General features: G+C 39.5%; 1 protein-coding gene across 3 annotated transcripts in view; it reads left to right on the forward strand.

Annotated features, from left to right (window-relative positions):
- NPC1 (NPC intracellular cholesterol transporter 1) overlaps window positions 1-22,547 on the forward strand; it is a 29,019-nt gene that overhangs the window by 3,006 nt on the left and 3,466 nt on the right. The window contains exons 2-23 of one of the 3 annotated variants that reach the window (XM_082315299.1): window positions 3,742-3,833; window positions 4,380-4,502; window positions 5,762-5,868; window positions 6,458-6,633; window positions 7,527-7,694; window positions 8,318-8,567; window positions 10,501-10,577; window positions 11,238-11,608; window positions 11,993-12,219; window positions 12,785-12,885; window positions 13,870-13,972; window positions 15,432-15,621; window positions 16,032-16,214; window positions 16,966-17,080; window positions 17,897-18,024; window positions 18,110-18,250; window positions 18,833-18,922; window positions 19,033-19,223; window positions 20,016-20,131; window positions 20,697-20,826; window positions 21,222-21,422; window positions 22,304-22,535. In XM_082315299.1, the coding sequence (XP_082171425.1) occupies window positions 4,497-4,502; window positions 5,762-5,868; window positions 6,458-6,633; window positions 7,527-7,694; window positions 8,318-8,567; window positions 10,501-10,577; window positions 11,238-11,608; window positions 11,993-12,219; window positions 12,785-12,885; window positions 13,870-13,972; window positions 15,432-15,621; window positions 16,032-16,214; window positions 16,966-17,080; window positions 17,897-18,024; window positions 18,110-18,250; window positions 18,833-18,922; window positions 19,033-19,223; window positions 20,016-20,131; window positions 20,697-20,826; window positions 21,222-21,422; window positions 22,304-22,535 (3,303 nt within the window). In that variant the 5' untranslated portion in view covers window positions 3,742-3,833; window positions 4,380-4,496. Of the gene's footprint in view, window positions 1-3,741; window positions 3,834-4,379; window positions 4,503-5,761; window positions 5,869-6,457; window positions 6,634-6,665; window positions 6,969-7,526; window positions 7,695-8,317; window positions 8,568-10,500; window positions 10,578-11,237; window positions 11,609-11,992; window positions 12,220-12,784; window positions 12,886-13,869; window positions 13,973-15,431; window positions 15,622-16,031; window positions 16,215-16,965; window positions 17,081-17,896; window positions 18,025-18,109; window positions 18,251-18,832; window positions 18,923-19,032; window positions 19,224-20,015; window positions 20,132-20,696; window positions 20,827-21,221; window positions 21,423-22,303; window positions 22,536-22,547 lie in introns of those variants that run through there. The other 2 variants (XM_082315298.1, XM_082315300.1) reach the window with 2 other exon arrangements.

The following is a 22,547-nucleotide window of genomic DNA, read 5'->3' on the forward strand; positions in this document are numbered from 1 at the left end:
TACCGAAAGAGACAAAGTAAGAATTAAACCTGTAAAGTTTCCTTTAGTCCATGGACCTCCGGCTCTCATAAGGAGGGCTGTGAGTAAATGTGCAACTTCTGGGGCAGATCTGCAAACCTGACCTGGTCACCTGTTTCCATAAACCAGTTTTGCCATTTATTTAAGGGTAATGTGGTATTGTGTTTCCCTAGAACTCAATTTCTCAACCTAGTGGGCCATATCACCTATTAAGTGTGATGCGCACTAGATGTTAGCAGGGGGAGAGAGTGTGTCGTTTCCTGGAATCTTTCTTCTTGCCCTGCAAGATCCCAGATGTACCATCCTAGATGAAGGAAAGGGAAACAGCTGTATCTGATGCTGTTGCCTTTTCCATACATTCGTAATCTTAATTTGGAGAGCCAAACAACGTTCTCTTGTCATCTGGTATTTGCAAGACTACAAATAGTTGCTGTTTCTGTACACAACATCATCATTGTTCTTTGTCTGCTTAACAGCTACGTATTCATTGCTGGTGATGGCTAATGTTGCTGGAAGCATTGAGGATTATTGATTTGTCTCAACATGCAGTTGAACAAACTTGGACTGAAGTAAATGTGTTTATGATCTGTTGGAACACTGGTTTTATTACAAACAAATGATAATGCCTGGGCACCAGAAAGCTGTAACAGAACCTTTGTAGAATGCTAGTAGTCGTGAAATGCCCATACTTGCTCATGTGCAAGTTCTTTATTAGGGCTCCTGGAGCTCTGACCTGAGGTGAAATTTCTCTTCAAACAGAATACGTCTACCAGAAGTAGGAACACACTTTTCTGAGCTCTGGGGATGTACTGAAGGCTAGTGTTAGTGTACTGCCAGATGGTTTCTAAGATGTGGTGGGGGCAGGAGAGAACAGCCTTAATCCAAGGTTATGTTGCTATTGCTTTATAAAGTACTTAAGAAAGTCCCATTTTAAAATATGGAGTGCTTAGTAATGTGATCTTTTTTAAAAAAACAAAACAACAACAACAAAAAAACCCAAAAACAAAACAAACAAAAAAAACCCACCAAACACACAAACCCAAACAAAACCCAACCTTGTGTTAGTCTTATAGAGTCTCTTGCCTTGTTTAGAAGGCAGCTGGGTTCAACACAGCATTTCTCTGTTAATTTTGGGGCTAGGAGGGCTTTCACCCATTTAAGGAAGGTGACTTGAAAGTCTGACTCTGCAAGCAGTAGCTTTGTTAACTATGACTTATTTACAACCACACTTACTCATCCCTATCTCTTCCTACCAGTGTAGGAATGTTCTTCTGAAATAATGGCAAGAGCAAAGTACTACTTGTTCTGTAACTTACTCTAGTTTTTACTAGAGGGTTTTTGGGAGAAGAACTTCCAGCTGTATCTTATCAGTGGTAATGGCGTAGTTACTTAGTTACTTGCAGTATCCCCGAATACTGTCTGAACCCTAGGAGACCAGCCATTTCCCATATTTTGTGGCTGACTCAGTGATGAGCATGCTATTGACTTGTCAGTGTCTGAGGGCTATGTTGATGACTTTAGGCTGCTGACTTTGAATGATTTGATGTTTCTCAGGCTTATTGACCTAGTTCAACCACTGTAAATCAAGGATCACCAAAGCTTACCGGTTCAAGGAAGAAATTCAGACTTTTATTAGGGAGATCCTGTTAGGTCATGGCATAAACATTTAATCTTAGATTGTCTCTGAATTCTTGGCATTAATACTGAAATAGAGTATTCAAACTTGCAGTTCTAAGTGCTCTTCTAGTAGTTAAAAGTAACTGATCTGTTCAGCTTTTCTAAACAGGCTGAAAGTTTGAGTGATAACCATGTTGGTTTTTCCATTGTAGGTTTTATCGTTGTGGAACTTCAGTAATATGGTTCTAAATTCTTTATTCAAATTACAATTGTGAACTAACACTAGGCTGAAACATCTCATCCTGCTTTATTTTCCTGTGTGTTTAGCTGAATAATTTTTGGTGCATGACTAAATGTCATGTGCAAGTAAGTTGCTCTATGTTCTGTCTTGAAAATGATGGCAAAAAGCCTTCTAGGTAAACTTATAGACATAATACAGCTTGTATTTTATTTTGTATCTGTGTAGTTATAACTGAGGAAGTGTTACCTTGAAATACAGATAACATTTTAAAAATAATAGAACTATCAGTCAGCCCGATGTGGTAGCTGAAATTTACTTCAAGTTTTTGTATGTAAGAAGTGCCCTGATAAGTGGTGTGTTTGGGGTTTTTTTTTGTTTGGTTTGTTTTTGGTTTTTTTTTTTGTTTTGTTTTTTGGTAACACAGTTACCAGTTCTACCATACTTTCCACTCTGGAAGAAGCTAAGTCTTTCTGAAAAGAGTAGGTTGATAATTTTGTGGGTTTTAAAAATTAAGACCTGTTAGATAACCAGACTTAATGAAGCATGGAAAGTGTTTTTTAGGAAGTGTTCACAGAAAGTATGATTACAAACCATTCTAGACTAAACATGGAAGCCAGCCTGGGATTGAAGAAATACCTAGCTCTGTTCTCATGGGGAGTAGTAAGCAGCTCAAAATTCTTCGCCCTTTTGCAAGAATAGCAGTGAATCTGTGCTTCCTCTTGAAAAGATGATTAATTCACTTCTGACACTGGTACATACAAATGCTAAACCGTCTTCTTTCCCCACTAGTAGATTGTTTGCTATTAAAACTGGGGTATACAGGTGTGAGGAAGCGGTGAAGATGGTGACTACTAAGTTTGCATCAAAGAAGTGTTGTTGTCTTAGATTAATTTGATGCGTGAACAAATTTACAATGTAGTTTCTGTAAATAGTCTCCAAGTTATGGGAATTTAACTTTTTGGCTTATGCTGGTGTTAAACATTCAGTGTTCACAAGTGCAATCTTAAGGGGTCCTTTCCAACTTGTATATAAGAATATGGTGATACTTAGCAGCTGGCTACAAGTTTAGCTAGAAGAAATGCTAGAGTAGACAAATGAAAGTGATCTGGATGGGTGGTACTTAAACTGACTTTTGGACCTGTCTTATAGTGAGTAACTTTGAATTGGGCCATGCTAGCTAGATTAAGTTGAAAGGAAAACAATTCTAACAGGGTCAGGTAAATTGACAATGGTTATTGTCCCTGATAAAAAGCCAATTACTGATGTACTTTTTGAAGAACGGTCGGTGTTGTTCAGTACAAAAATGGATGTTGTGGAGGCATTGTAATACCCAAGAGCTACCCAGAATTACTAATACAGCCTTTCAGGGGCCCCTTTGGTCAGTAAACGATATTATTCATGGTCAAGCGCAAAGCACAGCAGTCTGTCCTTGCAGTGTAAACATATGGTGTTTCTGCAAATGCTAGGTCAAGGTTGTTCAGGAGATAAAAATAGGCCAGTTATGTCTCAAACTGTACCATGCAAACTTCTGATCAGAGCTGGCAGAAGTGTAGTAGATGTTTGTGCAGTCTGCTTTCTGCTTGCAGCCCAGGTGCATAGGAAAACCTTGCATCTGTCTTAAAGCTTTTGCTGTAAATAACTTGTTATTGCATTAAATGTTTTAATTTTCAGAATAAATATTTTGGGTTAGCATTTCAGATGTCTCCGTGTCAGTATCACTGAACAAAAATACAAGGCTTGCTAGGTGCCACTGTCCTTTTTCAGTTTCCTTTATGCACGTAATAACAGATTTCTGAATTTTTCAATAGTCCCTTAAACCAAAACATCTTTAAAATGAGACTTGAAGCTTTTTTCTTTTTACTTAGTGCTGTGAGCCCATTTAAATGTTCCATGCTTAGGCTTGCAAGTGGTGGTGGAGAGCATCCTTTGAGACTGTGACAATACATGGCATTCTGTGGTGAGTGCGGAGCTGTGAGGTGCAGAATCCTCTTTATGCTGCTGCTTCCTCAATCTGTCACTGTAAGTGACTGAGTTTGCAAGAAGGGTTAAAAGGTGGCAGGAGGAACTGAAATATTGCATATAAGCAATACACTTCTCTCCATGTACAGACTCATGCTCTAAAGTAACAGTTTAACCCACTAATCATATGCATTGCCTTGCATGAACAAATTTTCTACATTACTTTATATTTGAGATTCTTATCAAATACTGATTTAGGTTTTTCTTAGTAACTCTTGGTCTTAACTATAGACAGCGTGCTTCCTGTTTCTAGACTGGGCGAGGAAGGGTGGGGAGCTGAGCTGGTGATCAGTGGTGATGTGCACCATGTCAAAAACACATGCTTTTTTTTAATGTGTGTTTTATGTAGTACATGCTGATGTTTAAATTAGCAGTAATCTAATCTGGATTGTAAATTACTTTTGGAATAGTAGCACATAAACTCTACAACAGGTGAAGAACTTGGCAACTATTCCTTCCTAATCAGTTATCTTGTGTTGATTAGGTACTTCCACAATTGTGCGTCTGGTATGGGGAATGTGGAGTTGCTTCTGGAGACAAGAGATACAACTGTGCATATGATGGACCACCAATAGCACTACCAGAGGATGGCTATGACTTAATGCAGGTGAGCTTCTTTTGGAGGTCTGCTGCTAAAAAATAATTCTCCTACACTTTCGAGTTCTGTATTGGGTTCTGTTGGACCTGCACTGTGACCTTTAGCTTTCTTGTCCTAACTTGATGAGAAAGGGAACAGATTATCTCTGATTTCTCAGGTATAGCTTGTAGCCCCAACTGTGTGAAGGTAATATACTTCCGTTTGTGTTCAGAGATATGAGAAGTCTCCAACACGTGTGATTACAGGCTTTCACAAACCTAACCTTAAATATAGGGTTGGTTCAGTTTCCTGCGTATTTTTGTCACTGGTTTGAGCACTCTTTAGTCAGACTTGGTTTTTTTAGGACTCTTCCAAACTATGGTACATCCTGCAGTTACGCCCTTCTGATCTCTAAAGGACAAGACTAAACTGTGTTCTCCATCAAATAATCATTCCTGATCTCTTCCTTTTATAGGAAGGCAGTAACCGATACCCATTCAAATGGAGCAAACTTGGATAAAGTTCAGTCTCCTTAGGTGTGCCTAGTGTGAGACCATATTTCCTTATTTGGGCTTTAGTTGTCAAAGTGAACAAAACCAAAGTCAAAACAGAGTTTGTGGATTTGATGCACAATATAGGATGATATTGCCAGACTTGCCTTCTGGCAGATGATAATTCAAAGCTTTAAAGTGTGGAATAGCTGTAGAGTTAAACAATGGTTTGGCTGGTGGCAAGAGTGACCTAAATATGTAGGTGAGCTAACTACTGTTTTGTAATGTTTCTGAAGGCTTAATGTATAGTTTTTGTATGTTACTATCAGTTATACTTGTAGTAAATGCATTTATCTCTTCTATAAACTGAATATGAAATAGCTCTGCCAGGTAATCAATGGTTTTGTGGTTAGCGGCTTGCCTTCTGAGACTTTAGAATCTGATACTATCCAGAAGGTATACTAGAGGATAAGCTGCAGGAATACTTTCAACTTGGATAAACATGTGTTGTCCTCTTACTAATAGACTCTCAAATACCATTATCATTCTATATATAGACCCGGGTGACTAAAGATCATCTGAAGGAGCTTTTTAAAAGGAAGTGATTCTTCTCCCTATTCTCTAAAGAATCTCATTGGCTAGACTGATTTTTTTTTTTTTTTCCTATGCATCTACTGCAGCAACAGCTACTGTCTTCTGAAATACGCTGAAACAGAACCCATGACTATAATGAGTTCTGAAGTCTTAAACATGCTTTTCCTTCCTTCTCCCCTGATCTCAATACTGTTTTTATTTAAGGAACTCTGTCCAGGTTTATTCTTCGGCAATGTTAGCACTTGCTGTGATGTTCGTCAGCTTCAGACTTTGAAAAACAACTTGCAGCTGCCTCTGCAGTTTCTCTCCAGGTATGCTCATTAATGGTAAAGCAACTAGAGCTTTGTAACATAGTAAGAAAGTACATTAAGACTCTTCTGTTCAAGTAGATGGTAGAAAAGGTGGTAATTTCATTTAAAGGCTTATTGGAGCAAGCTCTTGGAGAGACTTCCTCATCCATATCAGGAGGCTTTAATTTCATGAAACAACTACTTGCAGTCTGGATTGAGTTAGTTGATACCTTAGTTTGTCTCAAGCTACTATATTTGTAATGAGCCTTCAGAAGAGGATGACATAAAGTACTGTTTGGTCGTCTTGTGCTAACAGAAGTCTTCCTGCTAGCAGCAGTTAAGTTTTCCTTCAAATTCTAGTCAAATTCTGCTTGTATCTGCTGTTTGAGGTAGGCAATTTTGCTAGTCAACGATGTTGATGTTACTGATGAGTATGAAGCAATTTTAATTAGCAATCCAATATTAGTTGGTGTTTAAAAACTCACAGAATTTAAATATTTTGTTCTGTCACTCTGAGCAGAACGTTTACACTTGCTGTGTAGGTCAAATCAGGTATACCTTGCACCTTTACCTCTTAATCAGATTGCTGTTTATTGACTTTCCTACCCAGATGTCCATCGTGTTTTTACAACTTGATAAACCTCTTCTGTGAACTGACTTGCAGTCCAAATCAGTCTGACTTTTTGAATGTTACAAGCACCATACCTTATTATGATCCAATTTTAAAAGAGAACAAAAGTAGTATTACAGAGCTGCAGTATTTTATTGGAGAACGCTTTGCAAATGGTGAGTAAACAGTGTGTTAATTTACCTAGGCTTTTGTCAAGGTAACAAGGCCAATGCTTTCTCAGAAAGAATTGGGAGGGGGAAACATCTCTTTCACTGTCTTTTAAAGTTTGAGGCATCAAGTAGGTACCAGTAGGTCCCCCTTAAAACTGCTGGAACACTAACTTCTGCCCGAGTAGGAGACATTACACTGACACCGTTAGTAACAGTGTTTTTGAAGACTCGGCTGAGACTGGACATCTATACAAATGGTTAATAGCTGATGACTTTAACTTCAGAAAAACAAAGTTGTTGTCAAATACTGAATGTCCAAAGCCTACCTGATAATGAAACTGGTAAGTATGATAGTGCACTGTGTACAAACTTTACTACAGTGGTTCTCTGAGACACTCACTCCTCTTGAAATGGACTGTTCTAGTCCTTTGTCAAATCCAAAGACTTTTTCTAAGAACAAACAAATTTGGGTTGTATTTTGGGTTTATAGCAAGCTTGAAGCATTAATTCAGTCTTTGTACACTTTGCGCAGTAACCTTTAATCAAGTTATGAGACACTTGAAAGTCATATATGGCCTATAGGTCAAAAGTAGCTTAAATATTTGTCATAACTTTCCCTGAAAGGAACTTAATATTAAGTACTGTTCCCTCTCAAACAGTAAAGTAGGTTCTAGTGTAATGCAGATTCAGGTGGCCTACTCAGAGTAAGATAGTTGCAACCTTGAGTACTGTAAATACAACTGAAAGCATTATTTCACTATCTTAAGATGTTTCCTCTTGAGAGGTATAAGCATGTTCTTTGAACTTGGTGAGTCTTTAATTATTGGAAATACTTGGAATGCTCACTCGAATACTAAGATTGGTTTAATGACTCTCCTGTCTTCATGCACTCTTCCTAGCAATGTATAATGCCTGCAAGGATGTGGAGGCTCCATCAAGTAATGTTAAAGCACTGGGGCTGCTGTGTGGGAAGGATGTCAAGGACTGCAATGCAACCAACTGGATTGAGTACATGTTTAGTAAAGACAATGGACAAACTCCTTTCAGCATTATTCCTATCTTTTCAGGTAAGAAACTGAATAGTCCTTGCCTTTGAAGCTTCTGTCAAAGGCTGCATGCTATAGCTAGCATACTGATTTGTTAAACAGCTGCCCAGCAACAAATGTCTGCAGTCAGAGGCTTTCAAAGCAATGCAAGATAAACTGATTATCTTTTTTGATTTCTACTTGGAAGTCATACTTGGCGCTTTCTTTGTATGTGGCTTCTTGCTGTATAGATCTCTCAGACTCATTAAGGGATGGACTGAGCTTAGGCAACTGGATAGCTTGTATTCCTTGGGAAACTAGGGCAGTACCCTGATCCTTTAGGATTTCTTTGTAAGGAAATTGTTACACATTTCACAGTTGGAACAGACAAGGGGGATGACAGAAGTATGTGCTTATTAGCTTTACAGACTGAAGCGTTCTAAAACACGACCAGTCATTTAGTTAGTAGACAACTGTACATAGTCAGTACCTGCTATGGAAAAGGCAGTGGCTTCTTCAGCTGTGAGACCAAGAAAAGCTACTGTATACAGAGGCTAGGGACTTTCATGTGAAGGGTTAACTCATTTAACTGGGAAGGTTGTGTTGTGAAGGTCTGAATTTTTACCTGGTAGTAAACTGGCTCTGCAACTTATGATTTGTCATAGATGTTCCTGTCCATGGAATGAATCCTATGAACAATGCTACCAAAGGCTGTAATGAGTCTGTGGATGATTCGACAGGACCATGCAGCTGTCAGGACTGTTCAATTGTTTGTGGTCCAAAACCTCAACCCCCTCCATTGCCTGCTCCTTGGCTTTTGTTTGGTTTGGATGCTGTGTATGTCATCATGTGGATCTCCTACATGGGATTTCTACTCATATTTTTTGCACTAGTTTTTGGAGTCTGGTGTTACAGGTAAAGCATTCAAAAGGCTCAGCTCTGAAAGTCACTTGCCTTTTCCCTGAAAACTTCCTTTGCCCAGGACAGAATGCTTATATCTCTACTTCTTCACCCAGCCAAAAGTCATGTTCTGTGGCAGATGCTTATACTTACAGGGACACCTAAACCCATGTGGTAGAAAGTGAGCACAGAAATCAGTTTAGTTGATGTGCAACTCTCATAGCATCCGTAGCTACAGGATCAAATACACAAATCTACAGTTCTCATAAGCAAGAACTTGAGAGTATGCAAAAGTCTGGGGAAATGCATATATCTGCTTAATCTGAGTGACATTAGGCCTTTGTGGTAAAGAGTAAAGTCTCAGTTCAACTGTGTCTGGTTTTGGGTGGTATGCATATAAGATACCAGAGCACTGCCTTCCAGGAGCAGTGAACTGCTTTCATACTCAAATGTCAAACTTCTGGAGGCTGTGGGGTTTTACAATGCTTAACTCTAGGTCAGTACACTAATAAACTAATATCTTGGAGAACCTGTATGACTAAGTAAAAATGCAATCCTATTCTCTTCCTCAAATCACTTGTTCCTTAAGTTGCAATTAGAATGAGCTGGAAAATTCCAGTGATGGAGTGGCCTGTTTAGCATATGCAGCGTTTCATTAAAGCCTCCGTTACTTCTCCCTGTTGTTGAACACTTTGTTGCACATGTAACACACCGTACTCTTTCAGGAGATGTGGCTGAGAGGGAAAGAATCACTAAAAGTTTGACTTAAAGATAATGGGATTGTAGGAACTCAATTCAGGATCAGTGGGAGAAAGCAAGATCTAGCATTGGCAGCAACATGCAATCATAACATAGTTTTCCTGAAGAGTAATACTTGTAACAAAACAGTCACTGCCCCATTGCAAATTGTCACGAATACTTTTCCTTAGTCCCCCGTTTTGAAAAAACTAAACAAAAGCTGAGCTTCCAGTAATTACAGCATTTTGTAAAGTAGGGGGGCAGCAAGCCAGCTTCTCTGTGCTGTGCGATACTCGCTAGTAAAGTGCACAGGTAACTGCAGTTGTAAATGCTTTTGATGGGGGTGTGCAGCAATCCAGAGCAGTGGAAACCTATTAATACTTGTTAATAGCGTTTTCCAGAGGCTTCCACTGCCTGATATCCTAAAGTATGGTGGTACTTTTCAGTGCAACTTTAACATTGTTCAGTTATGATCAGGAATCTGAAATTGCTGTGTAATAAGAATTAAATCTGTGTGGAAAAGGATAGTGGATACAACAGACTTATGACATGCTCAGCAGCCTTATCTTATTGGGCAACATGCGCTGTAAAGTACATGAAATGAGATATCTGGTTCATAACCCAAAACATCCTGCCATAATTGGAGGTCTGATTAGATTACCATGAGGAGGCTATTGAACTTCTCTCCTGCTCTGGGTGTCAGGAATGAGTATAAGCAATATAGGTCTATTGTAAGCGTTCTGTGCTATAACTTGCCTGTCTTCAGGACAGGAAGAAAGTACCTTACTTCCTTTTTCGTCACTTCCCTCTTTCTTCAGGCTAAGTAGGTGTAACTTAAGCAGTTTGACTAATGAAGTAAAATATTTCTAATGTAGAAATTTCTTGCAAATGTTATCACTTTAAGTTATGATCAATTTAAAGAGATTCTCTGTGCTGTTAATGCTACTGATCTTCTAAGTATGCATGAAGAACGTGTGCTTGATCGAAGCTGGAAAAGTTTAAGACAGCCGACATGGCTCGAAGTTGTTTCAAAGGATCATAAAGCTGGAGATTGCTGTTCTTGAGTGGGTGGATGTAGGGGGAACATGGTGACTATAGATTCTGGAGGAGTCAAATATCTATTACTAGCGTTGGACTCTATTCTTACTGTACAAACACCCAAAAATACCTTTTGGAGGGGGGCAGGGTAACGTAGCTTTTTGTCTTGCAGGAGGCGGCACTTTGTCTCAGAGTACACACCAATTGACAGCAATATAGCCTTTTCTGTGAATTCCCATCGTGACAATGGTATGTCTTGGATAAGAGTAACAGATTTATTAAAAACTCAGCTTAAGTGCATCCATGGGCTCTGGAATTTTAGCTTTGTTAGGCCATATAATCCATTCTTACAGGGCTTTATTTCATTCTTTTAGCCAGTATCTCTCTTCTTCTAGAGCACCACTTAACCCTGTTTTGCCAGATGCTAAAAGCCCTGGTTGCTAGACAAGTTTGTGGGTTTAGCTATGCTAATAGGAAGTTCTGGAGTGCTTTGTAGCTGGGGGCGAAGGGGGCAACATGATGCTAAAATCAATTTGTTCATGTTCTGACCCATCCATGTATCCATTCAAAGCATGCCATGAAAGAACTGTAGTTTAATTTGTGTAAGAGCTGAGGTAGCTCATTTTAATGCTTATATATCTTTTAGCTGCTTCCTGCCTTTATTTGCTGTGCCTACTGCTGTCAAAGATAATTTTGCATTAGAAGGGGCAGTGTTAGGTACAAGCTGGTTTCTGCCCCCTTGACCTCAATCCAGGATTGGTCCCTGGGTCTGACTGTCAGTGTACACATAGCTTCTGGTGCCTACTACAAGCAGGACTGGAATAAAATTTTGTCTTTCCTAGTGGACTTAAAGAAAATGCTGCTTAACTGACTTCTCAAACATTTACTGTTTACTTCTTGCTCTTACAGGGAAAATTACCTGTGGTGAAAGGCTTGGTGAAAGGTTTGAGAATGGCCTAAGGATGACATTCACATCATGGGGAGCTTTCTGTGTCAGAAATCCACGTCCTGTTATCCTCTTCTCTGTGGTCTTCATTGCAATGTGTTGCTCAGGCTTCGTATATGTTAAAGCCACTACAAACCCTGTAGATCTCTGGTCAGCCCCAAGCAGCCAAGCTCGCAAGGAGAAGGAGTACTTCGACACACACTTTGGGCCTTTCTTTCGTACTGAACAACTTATAATTCAAGCGCCAAATAGCCGTCCAGACACCTATTCACCTTACCCATCGGGAGCAGATGTACCTTTTGGGCCTCCACTTACCAAAGATATTCTCCATCAGGTAACTGGGGCTTCCCAAGAGCAAAGACCCAAACATGCCTATCGGGTATAAACATATGGAGTTGGCTTCCATCTGTAATGCCATGTGTCCATCAGAACAATCATTAGATATTCATATTAAAAATCCTAGTCTTGCTACAAAAGCTTTTTGCTGAAAACCTTGTCTTTTGACCTCTTCTGTTTGAGGTAGACTTGCAAGCTAAGTCCGAGTAAGTATTATTAGTGTGAACACAGAAATAATGAGATTTAGTCATGTGCTTCTATTGATGTGTGCCACTGCCTTTGGAAACTTACAGAAATATAGCATGCGCTTAAGTCCTGTCTTGCAAGAAAATGCTTTCTTGTGCTGCTCTTAAACTATGGTTCTGTTTGTTTTTTTTTCAAGGTGCTGGTTTTGCAGGATGCTATTGTCAACATAACTGCTTCTTTTGACAATGAGACTGTAATGCTGAAAGACATTTGCCTGGCTCCTCTTGCTCCCTACAATAACAACTGCACTATACTGAGTGTACTCAACTACTTTCAGAACAGTCATTCTGTACTAGATCACACTGTTGGGGATGAGTTCTTTGTCTATGCTGACTACCACACTCATTTCTTATACTGTGTTCGGTAAGCAGTGCAATTACGTGTTTTTCTAACTGTAGGCCAATGAGGTCTTTGTCTTGCTGGCAAACAAAGCTAACTAGTTCTCGCTGCCCCCTTGAACCTTTTCTTGCCCCTTTTTTAAACTGCAATACTACGTGGAACTGCAGATTAGTATAGATTGCTTCTGTTTCTTTGTCTTAGTACTTCAGCAGGAGCTGCATTTTAATCAGGTTTCAGGTTAAGCTTGGTTTGGTGCAGACACTGGCTCTGTTGTACCTTAACCATGTTTCAGACGCTTCTGAGAAGTAGAATTCTGATACAGAAGACAGTTTCTAAGCTTTCACTTCAGTTTATAGTTCAGCTGAGTAGAAGCCACTCCTTGTCTTAGAAGCTATAAGGAAGACACCTTTAAAACTGTGTTTAAATTCAAAGCAAACATAGGGGCACAAGGCAATGTATTGCTAGCAGTCTTATCTCATTTCTCTCTTGATAGTCAGTTATAACACACAGCTTTTAAATTTTTTGTCCTGTGGTGCTGTGCCTTAGTTGCCAAGCAGAAGCTAACAATTATTGCTGGTGATCTCTTTAGGGCTCCAGCATCACTGAACGACACAAGCTTGCTTCACGATCCCTGCTTAGGAACATTTGGTGGACCTGTATTTCCATGGCTGGTGTTGGGTGGATATGATGGTAGGTGGCAAAACAGTGTTACAGTTTAAGGCTTGGAAGTACATACTTGTGTGCTGCCTTTGGCACTAAAGGTGCATTCTCATTCAACATGCGTTTAAATGCACTCCAGAGAAACTGGGGTTTTGTTAAACTTTCAGTAAGTAAGGATATTTAAAATAACTTCTCTGTAGATCAGTGCTGAGATTGGAGGCAGACTGCTTGCATTTGGCACTTCCAGAGTAGTCTATTACTGGAATATACTTGTCGTATTGACAAGTATGCAAGTGTTCAGTCTACTTTGGGCCTGCTAAAGGATCTCTAGTTTTTGGAGTCTAGATAAAGATGGGAAGTATCTTAAGTTGACATGCTGGGATATGCATGTATTTTGCTTTTGAGTTAGAATAAAGTTTTGTCATTGATCTGACAAAGCAGTTAAGAATAGATTAACATGTTCACAAAGGAAACCCTTTCATAATTATTCTGAAGCCAGAATTTTGTTGAAGCAATTTATCCAATTAAACATAATTTGATAGATATATCAAACGCAAATGTACTAAAACAGCCTTTGAAGGCAAGCACTTGATTAAACTGTAGGTTTTTGTACTTGCTTTCAGTAAAACCAAAGTATGCAAGAGGCACCATGTTTAACAAACCACATCCTGTTATCTCACTAAATGGAAAGTCATAAGCACTGTTTATATAGTAGCCCCTTGTCTGACCGTGCAACAATTTAACATTAGGGTGCCATGAATACTGTAAATGATGAATGATTACTTTTGCGTACAATCTGGAGTGCTTCTCAACTTCCATTCTTATTTCAGTAATGTCTGTTCTTATTTCAGTAGTATTTTTGAGGACTGAATGTTGTTAAACAGATCGCATTTAATGGAGTTGTGGCGATGGGATTGCTTTGGACAATACTAATTTTAAACTTAATTGTACCTGCCTATACTGGAATGTAAGCTCCATTTTGTAATGCCTGACAATTTTTTTCCTACTCTATAGATGATAACTATAATAATGCTACAGCTCTTGTTATTACTTTTCCTGTCAACAACTACTACAATGACACAAGAAAGCTGATGAAAGCCTTGGCATGGGAAAGAGAGTAAGTAGGCTTCCTGTATTCTGAAATGCATATATTACTTACAGCAATCTTTGAATGTAGATACATGAAAAATACCTGTACTGCACTAATAGTTTCTCAGTATAACTACAGGGGTGTTTTGAGAAGCAGCAAAACCTGTTAAGGACAGACTATACTGGTCATAAGACTTTCACTTTATCCGGCATACTTCATTTGCTTTGAGGAGATAGGTTCTAGTCTTGTTAGTGATCATCTACTCCAGTAGTACTTGCTGATAAGTAACTTTAGAAAGGATTTTGTGTATTTTGCTTTGGCTAGAATTACACAAGAGAACAAGTCTTACAAGGAGCGGCTGAGGGAGCTGGGGTTGTTTAGTTTGGAGAAGAGGAGGCTGAGGGGAGAGCTTATTGCTCTCTACAACTGCCTGAAAGGAGGTTGTAGCGAGGTGGGGGTCGGTCTCTTCTCCCTAGTTACAAGCGATAGGACGAGAGGAAATGGCCTCAAGCTGCGCCAGGGGAGGTTTAGGTTGGATATTAGGAAAAACTTCTCCACCGAAAGGGTAGTCAGGCCCTGGACCAGGCTGCCCAGGGAAGTGGTTGAGTCTCCATCCCTGGAGGTATTTAAAAGAAGGGCAGACGTGGTGCTCGAGGACATGGTTTAGTGGTGGACTTGGCAGTGATAGGTTAACGGTTGGACTTGATGATCTCAAAGGTCTTTTCCAACCTTAACAACGATTCTATTCTATGATAAACAGGTAGACTCTCCAATCTACTGAACCGTTACCACCAGAGGAAAGGTCCAGCATTATCCTGTAATTCTTGAACTGTAATTTTTATAAAAGTCTTCCAGATGAGGCTCTAAAGCTTTCATTCCCTTCACCACCTTGAAGAGCTGATGTCTGCTTACACAGGCCAACTGCTCTGGCTAACAGTTTGGATGAAAACTACTGTACTAGAAAGTCTGAGACTAAGTATAACTAGTATCTACCTGTGTCACAAGCACATCCCTTCAGTTAAGGCAACTGAAACAAGGGCTAATAAATTGTTCAAGTACTGTAAGTAAGCTGCAGTCATATTTCATGTGTGTACTTTTAGGTGTAGCTTTGAGGAAAACTGCACTTAACGCTTTGAAATAGTTTATGCTTATGTGAGATATCTGGTTATCCTCAAACCCTGGAGAGAACATGAAGGTATTTCAGCATAGTGTATTTCTAGTGCTAGGAGTAGAGTTCTAGGGATGTGTAGTCAACACCCCTCTTTTAAAAATGAGGGATGTCCTTCCTAGTGTTGTCTGGCCACAGTGCACTCTTGTACCACACAGATGATTTAAATTTGCCTTCAGCTGACTTCCAAGTATTTCTAATGATGTTTTATCATTTTATCATTTCATCAATTTATCATTTCTAATGATGTTTTATTTCTAAGATGTTTTATCCCTTGAAGTGTGACTGACTTTTTTTTTTTTTTTTTTTTCCTTTCAGGTTTATTAACTTTTTGAAGAACTACAGTAATCCAAACTTAACTATATCATTTTCTGCGGAACGGAGTATTGAAGATGAAATCAATCGTGAAAGCCAGAGTGATATTGGCACTGTGTTGATAAGCTATATTGTAATGTTTGTGTACATCTCCATAGCTTTGGGACATATCCAGAGCTGTAGAAGACTGCTGGTATGTGTATGTTTCTCACTGCTATAAACACTGAAGCTACAGCTTGCTGACTAGCTTTTCTTACCTTTAAGTGACTGAAATATTTTTGCAGACTGCTCATATTCAATCTTGTCTTAAAGCTTTGAGTCCTCCTTGGGCAGGAGCTGGGGAAGCATTGTCCTTCTTGTCATACTTGACAATTCATGTGCTTCATAGCCTCAACTAAGTTCATTTTCACTTGAGATGTGCAGTTAACTTAAGCTTTAAGGCTTGTAGCTTCAAGTATTTTTTATAAATATGTGGATCTTCAAGAGAACCAGAAAAGTAAGCTTTCTACTAACTACACTAAATGTAAGAATATGTTTTTTACCTTTGCTATAATCTGTCCTGTGTGATGATGCTGGTTTGGTTGACAGTCATTACATTTTTAGGTGGATTCAAAGATCTCCCTGGGCATTGCAGGCATCCTGATTGTACTGAGCTCGGTGGCATGTTCTATAGGCATTTTCAGCTACTTTGGAATCCCACTGACACTGATTGTGATAGAAGTAATTCCCTTCTTGGTGCTGGCTATTGGGGTGGACAACATTTTCATTATAGTCCAGACACTTCAGGTATGTATTCTTTCATACAGACTCTTCTAAATGTGCCTGTTATCTTTGAAGGCTGTTAACCTGGAGCAGAAAGTCTTCTGCATTCCAGTGCTCAGCCCAGTCCAAGCAGCTCTGGACTCTCGCAGGATATCTAGTGGTCTTGAAGAGAGCCAAGATTATATGTACATTTCCTGCCCCCTCTGCCCCACCCCCCAAAAAATTAAAAGATCTGCTTTTTCTTACTGCTGGTTGATATCAAGCTCATTTAACATAGTTTTTGGTCCACGTATTAATGATGTACAGATGAATAATATTTTTAACATCCTTCTCTGGTAGTTGTAGAACTTGACTTACTATTTTGATCACTTGTAATTTTAGTGTATTGTGAGCAGTACTCATGGACTAAACTACATGCTTCAGTCCAGGGACTTCTGACACTAAGTCTTAGTGGGTAATCGACTTTCTAAATTTGACAGGCTCAGTAACCCATTGAAACTGGCACTGCCTCTGGCAAGTGTGTGGTTTTGGCTGAAGCACTGAATTTACTACTGCTTTTTAACTTAAATTTGAAGCAAGGCAACAGGGGATGTTCATGCTGGTTTTGTCTTACAGAATCTCTGCTTTTTATATTGAACTCATGTTAATGCAATGAAAATGATATAAGATAGATTTGGATGTTTGAAAGTGGTTTTGTATGGTTTTTTTGAGCCATATGAAAGCACTTTCTAAAGTGCATGATTCCTAATAATAATAAATTAATGCCTTAAAACAGAGAGATGAGCGCCTTCAGGGTGAAACTCTGGATAAACAGATTGGCAGAGTCTTAGGAGATGTGGCACCCAGTATGTTTCTCTCATCTTTTTCGGAGACTGTGGCATTCTTTCTTGGTAAGACTTCTCTAATATTTGAAGATAAGGGCCTTATCATACCTGTATGTTGCAAGAATAAATGCAAAACTAAAATACAAAAACAAAGCAAGAATTTGTAGAGGAAGTTTAGCTTAGTTGTTCTTTGCTATAATCAAGTTTAATTTGACCTCTGCTGAGGATAGGCATTGTAGTACTTTAAGAGACTGGCACGGTTAAAAAGATGTAATTCTGAATCTGTCAAGCTCTTCAGCTTGAAAGGCTGGAGCTTTTTACTGATTCATAGTGACTGAGAAATCTAAATTTGACCTTACTAATATATCAAATACCAGGGTGTACTAGTTCCTACACTGCACACAGTCATCTTGCCACTGCTTGGAAAAATGCCCCTATGACAGATATGTTTGGGGTTCGCTCTGGCGGTATATGTTAGAGGCGTATTTATGTTGTTACCCTTCAAGGCCTTCTTTCATAATGAACTTGTCTACTTGGAGTGTAATTTGCCATTGGTTCAACTTGCATTGAGTGGCTTAATATTGAAGCAAGATCTTGCTTGACAGCACTCTTTAACTATACTCTTATGCAGCCTACACAAGACTAGTAACTTTGGAACTGAGGAATGTCTTAAAGCTAGTTACTGCTTTGCACAGCCTTAATGCTGTCAAACAGGTCTAAGACAGCAGTCGTAGCCAGGCTCATATCAGCTGTTTTCTTTACTCTGGAGAGAAAGGGTCTTTGTCCTGCTAACACTTAAATTGGATATCTGTCTAGAAAATGCTCATGCTTTTCTTCAAGAAGGGAGCTTGCTTGTTTAACAAACCGGGTCACTTCCTTCAGGGACACTGTCTACGATGCCAGCGGTTCGCACATTCTCCCTATTTGCTGGAATGGCTGTGCTCATAGACTTTATTCTTCAAGTCACTTGCTTTGTAAGTCTCCTGGGCTTGGATATTAAGCGTCAAGAGGTGAGTATAAAAGCACCTGTAACTGCAGTGTAATACAGATGGCATCTTCTGCAGAACTGTACTAAATCTGGCACTTAATTTTCAGAGGAATAGACTGGATATTCTGTGTTGCATCAAAAGCAATGAAGAAATGAGCAGAGTCCAACGTTCTGAGAGCATCTTATTTCTGTTCTTCAAAAATCTGTATTCTCCATATCTGCTTAAGGATTGGATGAGACCAATAGTAGTATGTATACTCTGTTTACAGTAAGCATTATCTAACCTTGAGCAAAAGTGTAGTGATCCTGCAGGTCTCATACTGAAGAAAAATCTTCAACACAAGGACACAAATGAAGCTTCTAGGATTTTTGCTTTCAGCATTAGTATTGGAATAAGATTTTGTAACTGCAAGAGTATTTCTAGTAAATAAGGGGTTAGACCTTGGATTGTCCAAGGCCCAGATTTAAGAGTTGCACTACTAGCAATCAAATCACTTTAGGCATATGACAAAAATCAGCACGTGTTGACTCCTACACCGCACTAATCTAGAGCGGTGTTGCTGAATCTGTGATTTGGTTTGAGGTTACTGTGCATATTTACAGAAGATGTTTGGCGTATCTTTCACTGCTGCCTTCTAAGTATAAATTTTCCATTGTGGCTCCAAAGGGAACTCTTGAGTAGCTAGGTTTTACTGCCGCTGTTGTACTAAGCCTGGGTAGCATAGTTAAACTAGAGCCTCTTTGCATGGTTGTTATTAACTTAGTAAATTACTTCTATTGCTTGTTGTCTCTGTACAGTTCTCACTTCCATGAATTTGCTTTTTTTGCAGATAGCAGTGTTTGTGGGTGTTCTGTCATTCAGTACAGCAGTTATGCACAATGTAGAGATTGGACTGGATCAGTCTCTTTCAATGCCAGATGTAAGTCTTAAGATCACGTCGCTCTTCAGCAATTTGTGGCTGAATTGAAACTTTGATATCTTGTGCTGCCTCAACATTATGTAATAGTAACTCAAACCTTTCCCTTTAAGGACTCCTATGTAATGGATTACTTCAGCCAGCTCAGCAAGTACCTGCATGCAGGTCCTCCTGTCTACTTCGTCCTAGAAGAAGGGCACAACTACACCTCTTTGGAAGGGCAGAACATGGTGTGTGGTGGAATGGGATGTAATAATGATTCGCTTATCCAGCAAGTCTTCAATGCTGCGGAAATTAGTAGCTAGTAAGTCTTTCATGCTTTTTTCTGCGTAGTCACGTGAAAGAGATGTAGCTGACCAGTGTGTCCTTTTAATTTATTTCAGGCTCAGCTGTTGATTGTACAATTGACGCTCTGTTGTACTTGCTTTAGACTGTGGTTTGGGGTGGGAAGGGAAAAAGCTGTGGCAGCCTCCTAGAATGAGGGTAAAACCTGTCTGGACTGGTGGGATATATTGATGTACTTCCTTTTGGAAAAGGGGCTTGATCCTTCAAGGAATATGGGAGCGGTAGGAAGCAAAAACTCATGAAAACTTCTTAGTATGGTTAAGCTCTCCTAGAAGATGACTTGCATGCTCAGCTTCTGAACTTGGTGAATAGGCTAGCCTAGCCTGTCAAGGCTAAGCAGGAGCTGTATCTGGAGTTCAGTAGCTAACGACTGAAGAAAGTCTTTTCCCGATTCCTTCCACTGTAGTTCGGTGGTTTTACTTCAGCCTAACTGAAGGAGGAGCCTTGCTTGAAAACTGAGGCAACAATATCTGGAATAGGATGGGACATAGAGTGGACAAGGGAATGGAAAGCTGAGCTTGGGAGTGGAACTTGAATGCAGGGAAGAAGCTCCTGCTCTTTGCTAGCTGCAGTGTTATGAGCAAGACTGGCTCTTGGATGGGGTACTGGAGCAGGGGACTACATGGAGAGCTAAGTAGCTTGGACCAGAATGAGTTGGCATGGTGTAAGTCAGCACTGGAGAGATCAAGGGATGTGTTCTGGAATGAAACATAAAATTACTGATGCTGGATATGTTACATTATTTTATTAGCACGAGGATAGGCTATGCCCCATCATCCTGGATTGATGACTACTTTGACTGGGTGAAGCCGCAGTCATCCTGTTGCAGAGTCTACAATACTACTGGACAGTTTTGCAATGCTTCAGGTATTAGCATCCATCTTGTTGCTAGGGGATTAGCTTGGTTTATAAATTTCACAGCCAAAACATTCTGTCATGGTATGAGTCAGGTGAATAGCTTTTACTGTGAGCAGGCACCTCTTGAGTTGCCTTCTAATTTGTTTGAAGTGCTGTTTGAGTGAACTTAAACATTCTACTGGAATGCTGCAGGTTGAAGACAGCCTACCTAGACAGCCAACGTAATGACAAAAAATAACTTGTTATAAAAATTTTGATCCTTCTGTTCGTTTCATTAGAGCACGTAAACTTAGTGCTCTGTTTTTGTTTGGATCCATCAGTTTGTAATTCTCATCGGGTCTAATGTAGATAGTGCACAAGTAACTGAGTTCTCTGGTAGCCCTTGCCTTAGTAGTAATGAATAAAAATAAAGGACTACAAATTTTATACAGAATTTCAGGGCTGACTTAGTTATTTCGTCAGCAAAAATGCTTTTTATGGAATTGTATCCTATAGTATTGCAAGTCAGAAGTTACTACTGTTAAGACAAAAAATACTTGATCCTGTAGCTGACCTTCTTTCTGTATTTCTTCAGTCACCGATCCATCCTGCACTCGTTGTCGGCCACTGACTCAAGAAGGCAAGCAGAGACCGCAGGGCAAAGACTTCATGACGTTTTTGCCAATGTTCCTATCGGACAACCCTAATCCTAAATGTGGCAAAGGGTAAGAGACATATTCTATATATCTTGCTTAGACCGGTGTGTCAAAGATACTTGCTCTGGAAGTATGACTTTATGTCTGCAAGGTTGGATATCTAATGTCCTTCTACAAGGCATGCAAACACCGACATCTCGCCTGTTCTGTAGTATTTTCTGGAAAAAAACAACTGGGAAAACAAATGCATTATCAACTAAATGGAGCAGCAGCTTTCCCCTGTACAAAGAGAAACAACTTCCATAGTCAGTCTGTTCTAGTATATCCTGTGCAATCTTGAAATGTATTGTGCTCTGAAGCTTTTATCGGTTTTGGAAACTGTTAGAAATAAGATTGAGAGTTATAAAAGCTAATAAATTTGAATGGTGCTCACTGACATCTAAAACGTTACTATGTTTATCTAGAGGACATGCTGCATATAACTCTGCTGTCAACTTAATAAACAACAAATCTGATGTTGGAGCTACTTATTTTATGACTTACCATACTGTACTGAAAACATCATCTGATTTTATTGATGCTATGAAGAAAGCTCGGGTTATAGCAGATAACATTACTGAAACCATGGGCATTAAAGAGAAGAACTACCGAGTGTTTCCGTACAGGTATGCTTAGATCTTTCTTGCCTTAGTGACAAATATTCAACTTGAGGAACTGAGAAAAGATACTGGTTAGTAACATCTTAGACTTAAGTCTTGAATTTCATCTAACAGGATGTAATATAGAGGCTCTGGAATGTCTAGTAAAACTACAAAAATACAACTTACATCCACAGCACTAACTTCTCTTTACTATGGTTGATAACTAACTTCCATCAAGGAACCTGTCCTTCACCATTCACCACAAAGGTAGCCCTGGCTTCAGCTTGGGTACTTCCTAGCTTTCATAGTAGGGTTTAATAGTTCTAACTTAAGCAGATATGTTGACTTACGTCGTTGCAAGCTGTGATGTGAATGTATTGACTTCAAACTGAAGTTATTTAAACTTAAAGCAAAGGCAGCAGTGATGCCAAGTACTGCTTGTCTAATGCTTGCGTGATGAACACACTAAAGACTCTGTACAAGAGTACCACAATTCAGTTGAGCTGGAATTGATACCTGCACAGCTGAAATACTGATCTCTTTGCTTCAAATAATCCTAGCCATCCTTATGGTCTCACTGCATAATGAATCAGTTCAGACCCTCTGCAGTCGTTCCTGCAGATACCACAGTCAATTTGAGGAACTACTGTCTGGCAACTATTGTAGCTGCTTATATTGAAGTGTGGGTTTACCCTGACTTCCAGATACAATCTTTATTTGAAGTGTTAGTGAAGAGCTGTCATCTAACAGCCAGTGTTCCACAGGAGTCGTTCCACTGATGCTAGGAAGCCAATTCCTGTTGGCGACCTCTATACGGAGAGAACTACTTTATCCTTGGCATGGAAGCTAATCTGTTATCCTGTAACAAGGAAGATGGCTAACTACAACTTCTGTTCTTTCCACAGTGTGTTTTATGTCTTCTATGAACAATACCTGACAATCGTGCACGATGCTATCTTTAACCTCTGCATCTCCTTGGGATCAATATTCCTGGTGACAACTGTGCTGCTTGGTTTTGAAGTGTGGGCTGCTGTTGTAGTTTCAATAACTATTGCTATGATAATCATCAACATGTTTGGAGTGATGTGGCTCTGGGGCATCAGCTTGAATGCAGTTTCATTAGTAAATCTTGTCATGGTAAGTTAGCAA

Source organism: Platalea leucorodia (assembly GCF_965183815.1).
Source record: "Platalea leucorodia genome assembly, chromosome: 1".
NCBI lineage: Eukaryota > Metazoa > Chordata > Aves > Pelecaniformes > Threskiornithidae > Platalea > Platalea leucorodia.